The sequence below is a fragment of the Peromyscus californicus genome, unplaced genomic scaffold, assembly GCF_007827085.1.
Source record: "Peromyscus californicus insignis strain IS unplaced genomic scaffold, ASM782708v3 Scaffold_7__1_contigs__length_154581171, whole genome shotgun sequence".
Taxonomy (NCBI): domain Eukaryota; kingdom Metazoa; phylum Chordata; class Mammalia; order Rodentia; family Cricetidae; genus Peromyscus; species Peromyscus californicus.
The window spans coordinates 649,290-661,776 of NW_026294595.1; the positions used below are offsets into that span (position 1 = coordinate 649,290).

At 47.6% G+C, this 12,487-nt stretch overlaps 1 protein-coding gene across 7 annotated transcripts in view; it reads left to right on the forward strand.

Moving 5' to 3' along the window:
- The window catches only part of LOC128100403 (nuclear receptor subfamily 6 group A member 1), a 257,953-nt gene that overhangs the window by 202,875 nt on the left and 42,591 nt on the right, over positions 1-12,487 (forward strand). For 3 of the 7 annotated variants that reach the window (XM_052722533.1, XM_052722532.1, XM_052722531.1), the window contains one exon: positions 1,376-6,404. The exons of the other annotated variants lie outside the window; for them this stretch is intronic. In XM_052722533.1, the coding sequence (XP_052578493.1) occupies positions 1,376-1,464 (89 nt within the window). In that variant the 3' untranslated portion in view covers positions 1,465-6,404. Of the gene's footprint in view, positions 1-1,375; positions 6,405-12,487 lie in introns of those variants that run through there. 7 annotated transcript variants of the gene reach the window in all.

Below are 12,487 nucleotides of genomic sequence, written 5' to 3' on the forward strand. Positions count from 1 at the left end.
TTCCAGGGCCATATAAAGTGGCACCTTTAAGCTCCTGTGTTTCACAAAGGAATTTTGTGTCTGTCTTGAGCCCTCTGCTAAGCTCCTGACTGTTAGTAGGTCTGTTTCAGTGTGTAACCTTGGCTCCTTATTGTTCTTTACTTCACATAGTGAGGATTCTTGTTTTTGATGTCCAGAACCCATTGGGGTAATGGTTATACTGGGATTTTTTTCTGTAAAATTCAGCAATACAATTTTTGAAGGAAAACATGTATAATCAGACTTTGTTTTCTGCCACCAGCCCTAAATAATGACATGGAGATTTAATAATAATTATGAAAGCTCATCCTTTGCTTAGGCTTGTCCTGCTAGCTCTTATAATTTAAATTAACCCATTTATATTAATCTACATTTTGCCTCAGGGCTGTTTATCTTTCTTTCATTCTGTATGTCTGACTCCCTCCATGTCTCATTGGCTTCTCCTTTGCACCTCAGTTATCTCCTCCTACTTCCCCTCTCTGTCTGTAAGTCCTGCCTATACCTCCTACCTAGCTATTGGCCATTCAGCTCTTTATTAAACCAATCACAGCAATATGTCTTCACACAATGTATAAATCTCCCACAACAAACATGTCAGTCTTTTTTTCTCTATTTCTTGAGCCACAGAGCAGTCTAGCAGATATGAGCTGGACCCGGCAGCAGTGTTTCCAATCACCTGGAAAGCTTTTGGGGAAAAAAGCTTTTTTTTCCCTCATCTCCAGACATTCTGATTTCATTGGTATGGGGTGAAGCCCAGGCATCAGTATTTTCTTAATGCCCTCCAGGTGATTCTACGGTACTGTTAGGGAGAACTACATAGATGTTTCACTTACACTGTTTGTATGCTTAATGCTCTGAGAAGTCATCAGTGAAAAAAAAACCTGTCAAACTCTTTTATCTCCAGACATTTCAAATTTATTTGCCCCTGTAACTCTTCCCTTTACTACCCAAGTACTTTCATTAATCAGTTATTCTGTTTTGAAGAGCAGTATTTTGTAGAATGCTAGAGAGAAACTTGCTAGGCAGGAAGCAAGTTTCCTATAGTATTTTAGCTACAAAGAGCCAAGTAGGACTCCGTCTCCATTTCAGATCCTCAGCTGTAAAATGGGGTAAAAGGCAATCACAAAAACATTATGAGTTTGAATGAGACAATGCTTTGAACTGGCTGGCATAGAACAAGTGTAGCAGATGGAAGAGTGAGCCTAGACACCCTGACATTATCTAATCTTATGACCTATGCTGTACTCCTGATACTTGTCTTGCCCTTGTCCTACACTAAGGAGATCCAGCAGCCTGAGAATAGACCAGACAGGCTTCGCTAGTAGCCGCTGCTAATTCCTCTCTTCCCTTTACCTAGGAAAGATGGTGAACGTGCCCCTGGAGCAGCTGCCCCTCCTCTTTAAGGTGGTGCTGCATTCCTGCAAGACAAGTGCAGTGAAGGAGTGACCTGTCCCCTGCACTGCTTCAGGTGTTCGCAGTGCCTTGGGTGGGCGGGGACAGGCTCCAGAGGAAAGAGCCAGAGAGACCAAGATGGAGACTGTGGAACAGCTACCTCCATCACAAGAAGAATTTGTTTGTTTGTCTGTTTTTAACCTCATTTTTCTATATATTTATTTCACGACAGAGTTGAATGTATGGCCTTCAACATGATGCACATGCTTTTGTGTGAATGCAGCAGATGCATTTCCTTGCAGTTTACAGAATGTGAAGATGTTTAATGTTACCGTGTTGTCATTGTTTATAGATAGTTCTTTTGTATTTTGAGGGAAAGGGTGGGATGGACTAGACGACTATTTCCATAATGTTGACAAAGACAACTACCTCAATGGAAACCGGGATATGACCATCCCTACCTTTTCCACAATTCCTCAGCAGATGTACACTTGTCTGTTAGAGAACAAACTGCCTTTTTATAGCCACAGACTTACTAAGTAAAAGAGTATGCCAAAAGAGCAAAATGGTATAGGGAGATATACTAAAGAGGCGGGTAGGATGTTTGAGAGGCAATTTTTATTTTAATCCTCAATGTTTGATGAGGATTAACCATCACCTCATCCCACAAGCCTAAAGGGCAGAAACTCCTGCTCCTCCCTTCTGCTGCATCCCTCCCACCCCACACACTGTTGTCTTTTGAATGCTGCTGTCAATTTTTCATCCAGGCAGAGTCCTAACAATAAATCAGTCTATAGGACTTGCCTCCCAGCTAACCTGGGGCTCACAGCTGCCTAGTTTCCTGACCCAGATCTACCAAGGCCTACCTTCTTCAGACTCCATCCCTCCCTGCTATGAATTTGACTCCTTGTCCTTTAGAAAGGTGACAGAAAAATGCCCTGTTCTGGATCTGATGCCATTTCTGATTTATTCTCCTTTAACTTGTTTCTCTCAAAGGGTAGAGGGATGAAGGCCAACCTACTGAAAGAATAGACTCCTTTGGAAGCCCCTGTTCTCTCCCCACCTTATCCTCAGAACCAAACCTTGAACTTGTTTTGGTTTTGTATTTTGTTGTTGTCGTTTGGTTTTTTGTTTGTTTGTTCGTTTGTTTTGTTTTTGAGACAGGGTTTCTCTGGGTAGCCCTGGCTGTCCTGGAACTCACTCTGTAGACCAGGCGGGCCTTAAACTCACAAAGATCCACCTGCTTCTACCTCCCAAGTGCTGAGATTAAGGGTGTACACCACCACTGCTCTGCTAAAACTACCATTTTTAAACAGTAGAAAGAACCAGAGACTTGGTTCCTAAATTTTGTTGTAAGCTCTCCTATTATTTCCAAAATGAGATCCGTTTACCAGGGCTCTACAACAGAAAGCCAAGACCCAGCTATTCCTTCAACTAACATCAGTGGTCTGGTCTACCAAGGCTTGGAGGCATGGAGCCAGAAGTACCGGGAAGGGAAAGGGGCTTTAAACTACCTCATGTGTCTAAGGGCTTGCCTGCTGCCTCTACAGATGCAGCCTGGAGCCGTTGTGATTTACTGCCTGCCCCACCTAGTTCTAAGAAGAGTTCTTGCCCTCCAGAATTTGGTTAGGACTACACCAAGTTTGTCTTAGAGTTGTTTCAGCTGCTTTTCTTTTCTTTGCCCACACCAGGCCTTCCTACAGCAGCACCCCAGGCAGGTGCTCCACTGGCTGCATCTCTTGGCTGGCCTGCCACACCCACAAGTATCTCCTTGAGCCTTTGTGTTCAGGAACTGTTTACTCTACCCCAATGAAGCCTGGTTCACATAGGAGGCCACCACATCCTGTGCATCCTAGGTAGTCTTCACTAGAGCTTTTCTCTCTAGTAAAATGTTACGGGTACCACAAAGTGACACTTAATGTCCCTTGATGTCCAAAGTTCAGAGCATTATTTCTCAGTCTTATTCCCCAGCTGCTCTGAGAAAGAAAGAAAAAAAGAAATGTGTTCCTCAGGAAAGTTCCAGACGGAATATTTTTCACATGTTGGTGGGAAGATATTTGTGTGTTGATGTGTATGTTTGTTTCTAAGTTCACAATATTTTTCTTGTTTGCCTCAAATTTTGTATTTAACCAACCAGATCACATTCTTTGGCTCCAGGTCAGAGTCTCAGCTGTGTTCCTCAAGGTGAGAATCAGAGAGACCTCTCAGAGACATCACCTATGTACGGCAGCTTTCTTTTGCTTAGACCTCCATTTGTCAAATTGCTAGTTTTGGAAATTTCTTTTCAAATTAGCATCTTACCTGGTGTGTTGAATGTCAAAGCTCTGATGAGGCAAGAACATGTCTCTCCAATAATGAAGTATTAAACAGAGCAAGGTGTTAATTTGTAGAGTGGGGGAAAGGTTCTGCAAGTTGCCATTGTACAAATCCATTTTTACAAATGTTTGCAACAGATTCCACAGAACAAAGAGCCCTTTCATTGCCAAGAGCCCTGCAGAATCTCTGAGCCAAGTGGCTGTGTGTTCTGAGCTGGAGCCTGACCTGTGGACCGCCTTTAATGTCTTCTGCACCCAGTCCTTTTATGACATGGGCTTCTTTTAAACAGGGTAAAGTGACTATGCTGCATTGCAAACTCAGGTATTATGAGGAGAAGGTAGGAGTGTAGCTAGCAGCGTGGAGACATTAGGTCAGCCACTAGATGTATTTGTGATTTTGGTTTGAAGGACACAGAGAAAGGTTGGAGGGGGAGGTTTGGTGTGCTTGTTTTTTGCCTTTTTTTTTCCCCCATAATGTTTGGTTAACAGGCAGCCTTTTTGCTAGTGGAAGAAGGAAAAATTTGTGCACGTTATTTCTCATTCCTCTCTCTCCTGTCCTCTCTGATCCTGGCCACTAAAAGTACTCACTTTGAGTGAGAATTCTTCACCATAAAAAATATAGCCCTAAAAGCCATGTTGAAAAGGAGAATCCACCTCCTTGCATTATGCCAAAACATACAGGCTTCCCTTTCCTTTTCTTGTATGTGTTCTTGACTCAAGATAAAAGTTTGGATTCTTGGAGCTTTGTAATTCATGTTCTCTGACTCCCTTTGTAGACCTTCAGTGACCTTTGCAGGGTTTGGTGGTCTCACCCTTAAGTTTGAAGAAATTCCCTACAACTCGTCTCAAAGCACTCCACCTGGCTCAGGACACCCTGTCCCCAGAGCCAACCTACAGCTGAAGAGGGCAGTCAGGAACCTCCCTGTCCTGATCATAGAACCAGGAGGGTAGGAGAACATAGAGGCATCACCCAAAGTTGTCCGCTCCACATGTATCAGCCTACCTCTGACCTGCCCCACTATTCAGGGAAGTACATGCTGCCACGGTCTGAGCCAGCTGTCTAGTCTGCTGCCCTGCACCTCTCTTGTTTGTTCTTGACTTCCTGAATAATGGGACAGATAGGCAGCAGGCAGTCTCTTAAGTTGTGGCCAAGGTTAGCCAAAGTAAAGGGGCCCTGGCCTCCCATAGGGCAGAAAACCGAGCAGACGTTCTGTGTCTCTGCCTTTGTAACACTATTCTTCGTGGTTTTTCCTTGTTACTTTTTTTTTTATTGCAGCTGTTTTTAAGAAATTTAGTCTTTCAGACCAGCCCTTCTATTAAACTTTGATTTTAAACCCACTAACTGACTCCCCCACCTTGATCCATGGGAATACCCACACACCCCTCTGCTGTTGGTCCTCCTCCCTTTTCCTCATGCCCAGTGTCCATGAAGTAGTGTTTTATCTATGTCTTAGGATGAAAAACGGCAGTCATCCCACCAGGTGCTGGAAACTGGTCAGCCTTGAAGCAGGCACTTCTGGGGCCACAGCTCAGGGATGTGTATTTAATTAAAGGGTCCCCAGAAAGCCCTTTCTTGGCTGCCACAAGTAACATCTTCCCTAGACTAGAGAGTCAAACCCTGACCATTTCCTCAGAGGGCGAAGCTACAGTCCACTGACCTGGAAGCAAGCTGCCTCTTTGGTTAGGTCTGGCCTTCCTCAAGACTTCTGATCATCCTACACATGAGTCTCTATGGTGCTCATGGGAAGCCTGGCCCTTCTGCCCAGGACAAGTCCTCTTCTCAGACTGTAGCCCTAAATAGACCCCAGCTTGCTTGGGTATCAGTTGTAGGCTTAAATGGAAGTGTGAGAAAGGCCAGGGCCTGCTCCAAACCCCCAAAAAAAGTGCTACTGGTGGAGGCTAGTTTCCTAAACCCTGAAGCCAGCCCTGCCAGCCAAAGGGCTCTCTTGCTCTTGGGTGACCTTTTTTCTTAGCTAAAATATAATAGGTAATAATGTTTTTGACTCAAATTTCCATTTAAAAAAAAAAAACAAACAAACCAAAAAAAAAAAAAAAAAAAAAAACTACCTCATGAGTGACATCCTGGTCGATTCCTCTCTCAGGATTCCTGTGGGAAAAGAATACTGTAGCTCCCGTGCTGTTTACATGTTTCTGTCGGGAACGAAACCCTGGACTGTTGGTGTTTTTGTCTGTATTGCCATCCCAGGCCTGTGATAGGGGTTTGTGGCTGCATTGTAATGTCTGGGCAGTGTCTGGGGAGTTCTTTCCACTTGCCCAGCTAGGGACAAGCCACCCCTGGAAGAGACCTTCCTACGCTCCATGGTTTGGATTTCAGGGGCTCTGATGGCAAGTGATGAGCCGGCCTTAGGCTACCTCCCAGTCCTCCCACAGTCCTGTGTAGGAATCAAGTGAATAGGATGTCTCCGAGCCCTTGTTCCCAAAGGGCCGGCCAAGGGCTGCCTGCCAGCCTGGCTCCATCAACCCTGCATGACCAAATGATAGTTGGCGGGCTCTGCAGGCTACTCAGGCCCTCTGCTACCTCCCACACTTGCCTTCTGGCAAGGGGTGGGCCCTGTTCTGTGAATTGACTACCTGTGAAAATGTGACCAATTAGTGTGAAATGCATGTTTAGCAAGCATTAGGTATTGTATTTGAACCAATAAATGTGAATCCTCTGCACATGCCGTCTGTCTGTGAAGCTTATCTGGGACTCGGGGGAGGGATGGCCGGGTGTCCTGAGACATGGACTCCTGCTCATAGCTAGCACCACCATCTCTGTTGCTGAGAGCCTGGCAAGGAGTGATCTGCTCCAGAATTTCAGGAGCCAGGGAGTGCCTGCTGTCTGCCGGGCACTGTGTTGCTTTTTCACAAACCTAGACCACCATGAGTTTTAAGGACCATTGTCTCATTTTGTAAATGAAGAAACTAAGGTTGAGAATGGTGAAAAGACTTGCACAAGGTTCCCGGCCAGAAAAAAGGCACAGCTAGGGGATAGCGTGGTGGAGATACATAGACCTGTGAAGTATTGCAAGGAGAGTGTTGTAACTTGGGATGGGGACAGGTAGTAAGAACCTAAAGGAGGGGCTTCCCTGATGAGAATGGTTCTGAAAGTCACCAAGATGAGAACTACACATCACTGCAGCTTGTTCCAAGATCCTATAAAACAAAAGAACATGAGGAAGAAATTGAGTCTGGGGAAGCCATTGGGCCCTGGAGCGCCACTGGAAGGAGTTTGGAGTTGAGGAGAAGTCCACCTGCTGAGTCTCAGCTGTATCAGAGGCAGCAGTGTGCTGCATGATGGTGGCCTGCCTTGCCTATCGGCGATCTAGCATGTTAATACCCGACTCTCCAGAATACCAATAAGGCTTCTTTATAAGTTATGTAGGATGTGAGCAATAGTGACTGAAAAGTCAAGGGACATGGCCAGAGGCAACACAGAAAGTCTTAAACCCAGATCTACCGGTTCCAAAGTTCAACCATCTTGTAATCTTGCTCATACACTCAGGCAGGGTGACGGCTGTAAAGACAGAGGGAGACTCCTCAATGGCAAGATAAAGGCCAGAGGAGTCTCCTCAGTCTATTAATTTGTTCTGCGTGAAACAGGGACACCCAGCTGTCTTCTATGCTCCATGCCCAGCATAAGGTGCCAAAGAGCCCTTGAGGCTTGAAAGAGGTGATTTGAAACAAAGAGACCACAGCAGAAGGAGGTAATGGGGTGTCTTTAAGAGGGAGCAGATAGAAACAGGTGCAGGAAGGGTATGCACTGGCTGCCTAGTGACTGCCACACCCTATGGCCACCTGCGCTGTACCCTGTCATCCCTTTTGCTCTGAAGCGCACAGGCTCAGGGAAGTTTTGCCACTTGCCTAAGATGACACATATCAAGCAGTAGAATTAGTTTTTGAATCCAGGTCTATCTGATACCAAGGTTACAAGAGCTTCCCTGCTCCTTCAGCAGTTCTGAGCACAAATGGAGTTTGTAACAAAGCTTAGGAACAGACGGCCTTTGGTTGAACCTTTCACTATTCAAAAACAAACCAACTAATGAAAGATTAATCCTGTAAACTGTCTATAAAGGCCAAACCTAATCGTACTGAAAAGCACTGACATCCCCAAGGCTCTGTCAAAAAAGAAACTGGCCAGAAACAGAGGAAATGCCACGTTCTTTATTTTCCTCCCAGATTCCCAAACTTCCTTTGCATAGACAAGGCTGTGGAAAGTCTTAGCATTTAGCCCAACCAGGTTGTACCAAAATTACTTGATCATCGGATTTGCTTACTTTTTTCCATGGAAGTTCTGTTGAGTCAGCATTCCATGGGATAAAATTTAAAACAGTGCTCTTCAAATATCTAAGTGGCTTCTTAAGTAATGGTGAACTGTGAGCTTCCTGGGGTATGAGGTAACAGTCTAGGAAGAATGGAGGGGTATAGCTCAGTGTGATACCCCAAGTTCAGTTTCAGCACCAAAATAATAATTGACGTAGACATAGACTGTAGTGACATCCATGAGGTCACTCCCCAGAGCAACCCAGTAAAGTATGTACTATGGTAATCCCATTTTACAAATAAGAAAACTGAAGCCCAAAGAGGGTAAATAATTTGCATAGGTGACCTAACTAGGGAGTGCTCCTGAGTGCATAGAAATGAATGCTGGGTGCCTATTGGAAGTATGTCCACTGAGCTTACCAGGCTGAAGGTGAGGATGTCTCTGTGCTGGCTGCTCCAGGTTCCATCAGTGAAGCCATAAACATCCAGAAATGGTGGTGGAATTAGGGTGGTCTGGCTGTAAGGAGCCCTTTCCAGACAAGAGGAGCATCAACAAGGGGTCTCAGCTCATCCCCTCCATGGTGGTATTTAACAATGACCCAGATAGATGCCTCCATGATCCCCACCTGCCCTGTTCTCACAGTTCACCATTACTTAAGAAGCCACTTAGATATTTGGAGAGCACTGTTCTAAATTTTATCCCATGGAATGCTGACCCAACAGAACTTCCATGGAAAAAATAAGCAAATTCGATGATCAGGTAATTTTGATACAACCTGGTTGGGCTAAATGCTAAGCAGAGGATGGTACCTGTGCCTCAGTTGTTTAGGAATGATGGTGGCTAGCTCTAAGGGCTTACTGAAGTCCATCCGTACAAGGAGGCTGTTTGCTGAAGCTGCAGCCCCCTCCACCTCAGCAGCAGAGGCCCAGCAAAGCCAGGAGCCTCCTCTCTGTTTGACCTGGCCTTGGCCTGGCTGCCCATCAGGAGTTTGGGTGCAGTGACAATCAGCCTGCCAGCTCCTGTGGCAAAAGTGCCCAACTGCCAGACCCAGGGCTCCTAGAGATTTTGTTCCCTTGGCAACAAGTCTCACCATGGAGACCACAGCCCCATCCTTGCCCTCCTTGCAAGCTCCCTCTCCACAAGCCTTCCCTGCTCTGCACCCAGTCCTTAAGAGCATGTAGGTATAGTGGAGTACAGTAAGGAAGGGCACAGCCAACATGAACAACCCAATTCTGAGCATCCACTTTATGCCTGAGAAGGCTATGGTGGCCACGCCACCGTCTCATTTTGGCTGAAAGCCAGGCAGGCACCAGACCAAAGTCTCAAAGCTGATCAGTGCAGGAGCTGAAACTTGCATCCAAGGCTGTGTGTTTTCTCCCTGTGGCCACAATAGCCTTGGGCCACAGTCTAGCTAGGACTGGATAGCTGGGTAGATACACACACACACATATGCGTGCACACACACACACACACACACACACACACAGAGAGAGAGAGAGAGAGAGAGAGAGAGAGAGAGAGAGAGAGAGAGAGAGAGACCCTACTGGCAGCACAAACCATTGCTGCAGCCCTTTGAGGTCCAGGCTGGATCCAACGTCAATGGAGGAGTTGCACTATTTTAAGCCAGGACTGGAGGGCCCCATGTGGGCACAGGGAGGGTGGCCTCAGGCCCTTGGCTAGCTTCCCGGAAGTCACCATGGCCTCCCTCCTTTCCCCCAGCAGCTTTCAGAGGCAGTCACTTCCCTACAAACAGGAAGGAGGTCCTCAGGCCAAGACCTCCAGCCCCAGTTTCCTCCCCTTCCCCCCACCCCAGTCTTCTCTACTACATGGGGGAGCTCACCAGATCCTGGTTTGTGTACCTACTGGGGATTGCTCCCTAGGTGGGTGAAAGGGGGCCTTAATGTATGCTGCTCCAGTCACCCCACTGCTCCAGGACAGGCTTCCCTTTTCCGGGTCCTTGGTCCCCTCACCACAGTCTGACTTTTCATGTACTTTCCCACTGAGGATAGTCACTGAGTCAGAAGAGCAGAGGTGTCCCCAGATTTGGTATCATTCAAGGACCCTGGAGAAAAAGCAAAGAAAAACATATTAGAACACTGAAAGTAACAAACAAATTGGGACAATCCAAGAGAAAGATACGGGAATAAACAGATTGATCAAGACAGAGACAAGCAGAGAAAGCCAAGAGATACCAACAGTGACTGTCGGAGGCTAGGTCTGAGAGCAGGGGCATAGCCCAGTGGCAGCTCTGACTATCCCCCAAGCACAGGCCTAGTCTCAGAGCTGTGGGGGGCCTACTGGCTGCAGAATTTGAGAGGAATGTGGGGAGCAAGGCTGGGTCACCTCTTGAGGGCCAAGCGTGTGTGCTCTGAGATAAGCTGCCCCAGGAAGGGGCCACAGCTGCACTGCACGCTCCAGGAGCATGGCAGAGAGGCCCAGGACCAAGGCTGAAGGTTCAGCACCACCAGACACCCAGCACCTGCCCCTTCCTGGAGGGGCTCCACCAGGCTTCATTCTAGAAGGTCTCAGGTCCCTCTGGCCCTTGCCTTCCTTGGAGGGCATGCAGCTTCTAAGTGAATATGTTGGGAATAGCACCAGTCACCAAGAGGCACTTACCTGGCTGCTCCAGTTCTGGCTGTAGTCTTGGTTCAAGTCTCGGGGGTGGAAAGGAGAGATGGGCACTAAGCATTATGCAGAGCAGGAGCGCCAGCAGGTTGGGACACGGAGAAGTATAAAGGTGGACAGTTCTGATATGAACCCCAAGTTGTCCCCATGTGGTTCTATACTGGTGTGTGTGTGTGTGTGTGTGTGTGTGTGTGTGTGTGTGTGTGTGTATCTGCATGTGTGTGTCTACATGCTACCTCCAATGTGTTTGTGGGGGTGGGGGGTGCAGTAGTGTACACATCTTCATGTCAGTCTCCAGACACTACCTCCACGAGTCTCTGGCTCTCTGTCTAGAGCAGTAGCCCCCTGGAAACACCCAGTCTTTTCCACCCTCACCAGGTGGTCCAGCCTGGTGAGCCACAGGAGGAGGAAAAGCCAGCAGGTCTAGAGGAGGCCCCCAGCCCCCCTCCCCATGATGCAGCTGAGGCTCCTGCTGGCCACGGCCTTGACCCAGCACTATGGACTTCTCTGACATTGGCATCGGATCTGAACATCTGGCAGCAGGCTGATAAGGGGTGCAGCGGAAACAGCCTCCACTGCTGCCAGCAGGCCCGCCCCCTACACTGCCTGGAATGGGGTCTTCACAGCTAGTTCCTTCTGCCCCCAGCTCCCTGGGCCCCTTGGCCTTTAGTTCAGTCTCTGCCTCAACCTCTCTATCTCTCTCCTCTCCCTTCCTCTCTTTCTCCCTCCTTCTCCCTTCTTGCACATTTCATTCTCTATCCCTCTTGAAGTTCACTCATCCCTCCCCTCCATATATGGGTCTTCCTTACCATCAGTAGGTCTCTCAATACCCCCCCATCTTCTTTTCTAGCTGTTTCTCCCCACTGTACCTCAGTCACAACTGTCCTCCTCCCCTCCCTTCCAGTGTCTGGGTCTCTGCTTCTTTTGTCCTTTCTTCTACCTCCAGGAAACAAGCCTGGCACTTCGGGAAAGTCCCTACTCAGGAGTGAGCCTCTAAGCTTTGTTTGCATTGGGAAGGCAGCACTGAATCAGGCCTGTGGCTCTGCTTCCTTGCAATAGGACTGTCCTGGACCCCTAACATTGCAGCTGAGCTCACACAGGAATGCAGGCTGCCCAGGGCACAGCAGATGGAGTGTAGGCTATGCCTTAGCTCTCTGCTTTCCCACTGCTAAGCTGTCTGTGCTTAAGTAACTTTAGAGGGTTGCCTCCTGAGCCAAGTCCTGAATGTTGCTCACTGGTAATGAGATAAAGATACTCTCTACCCTTCTCCCAGAATGGTAGCAAGTGTTTGAGACTAAGCCTAGGTGTGTAATGGTTCACAAGGACATAGTGCTATTCCCATGCTCACAACCCCAGCTCCTTCCTGCTCTGTGAAAGGGTGGAGCACCTCTGTGAGTTAGGGTCAATGGGCCAGCATAGGAGGCAGCCCTGAGAAATGGGTCTATCATATTCAAGGTTCCTAGGGAATGAGGAACACCCAGCTTACATGTTAATGACAGCTAACACGTAGAGAAGAGACAACACAAGAAGCTAGAGCCCTAGCCCCTCAAACAAGCATGTGGGGGCCTTCTGTAAGAACAAGCATTCGACAGTGTTGAGGACCCAGAGATAAATCAAGCCATTGAGGGTTCCCCCTAGCTGAGGTGAGTCACCCTATCAACGTTGACAGCAATGTTGCAATGTCAGACTCAGCGAGCAAAGAGCCTCTGAGGACAGAGCGGCCAGACCGCCAGCGGCTCTTCTGTGTGTGTGTTGCTGACACTTATTGAGCACACATGGCATCCTAAGCAGACACTAGCTAAGTTACATGTTTCATACCCATTATAAAGGGAGAACATGAGGCCCTGAAGAGATGGAAACAGGCCACACAGCC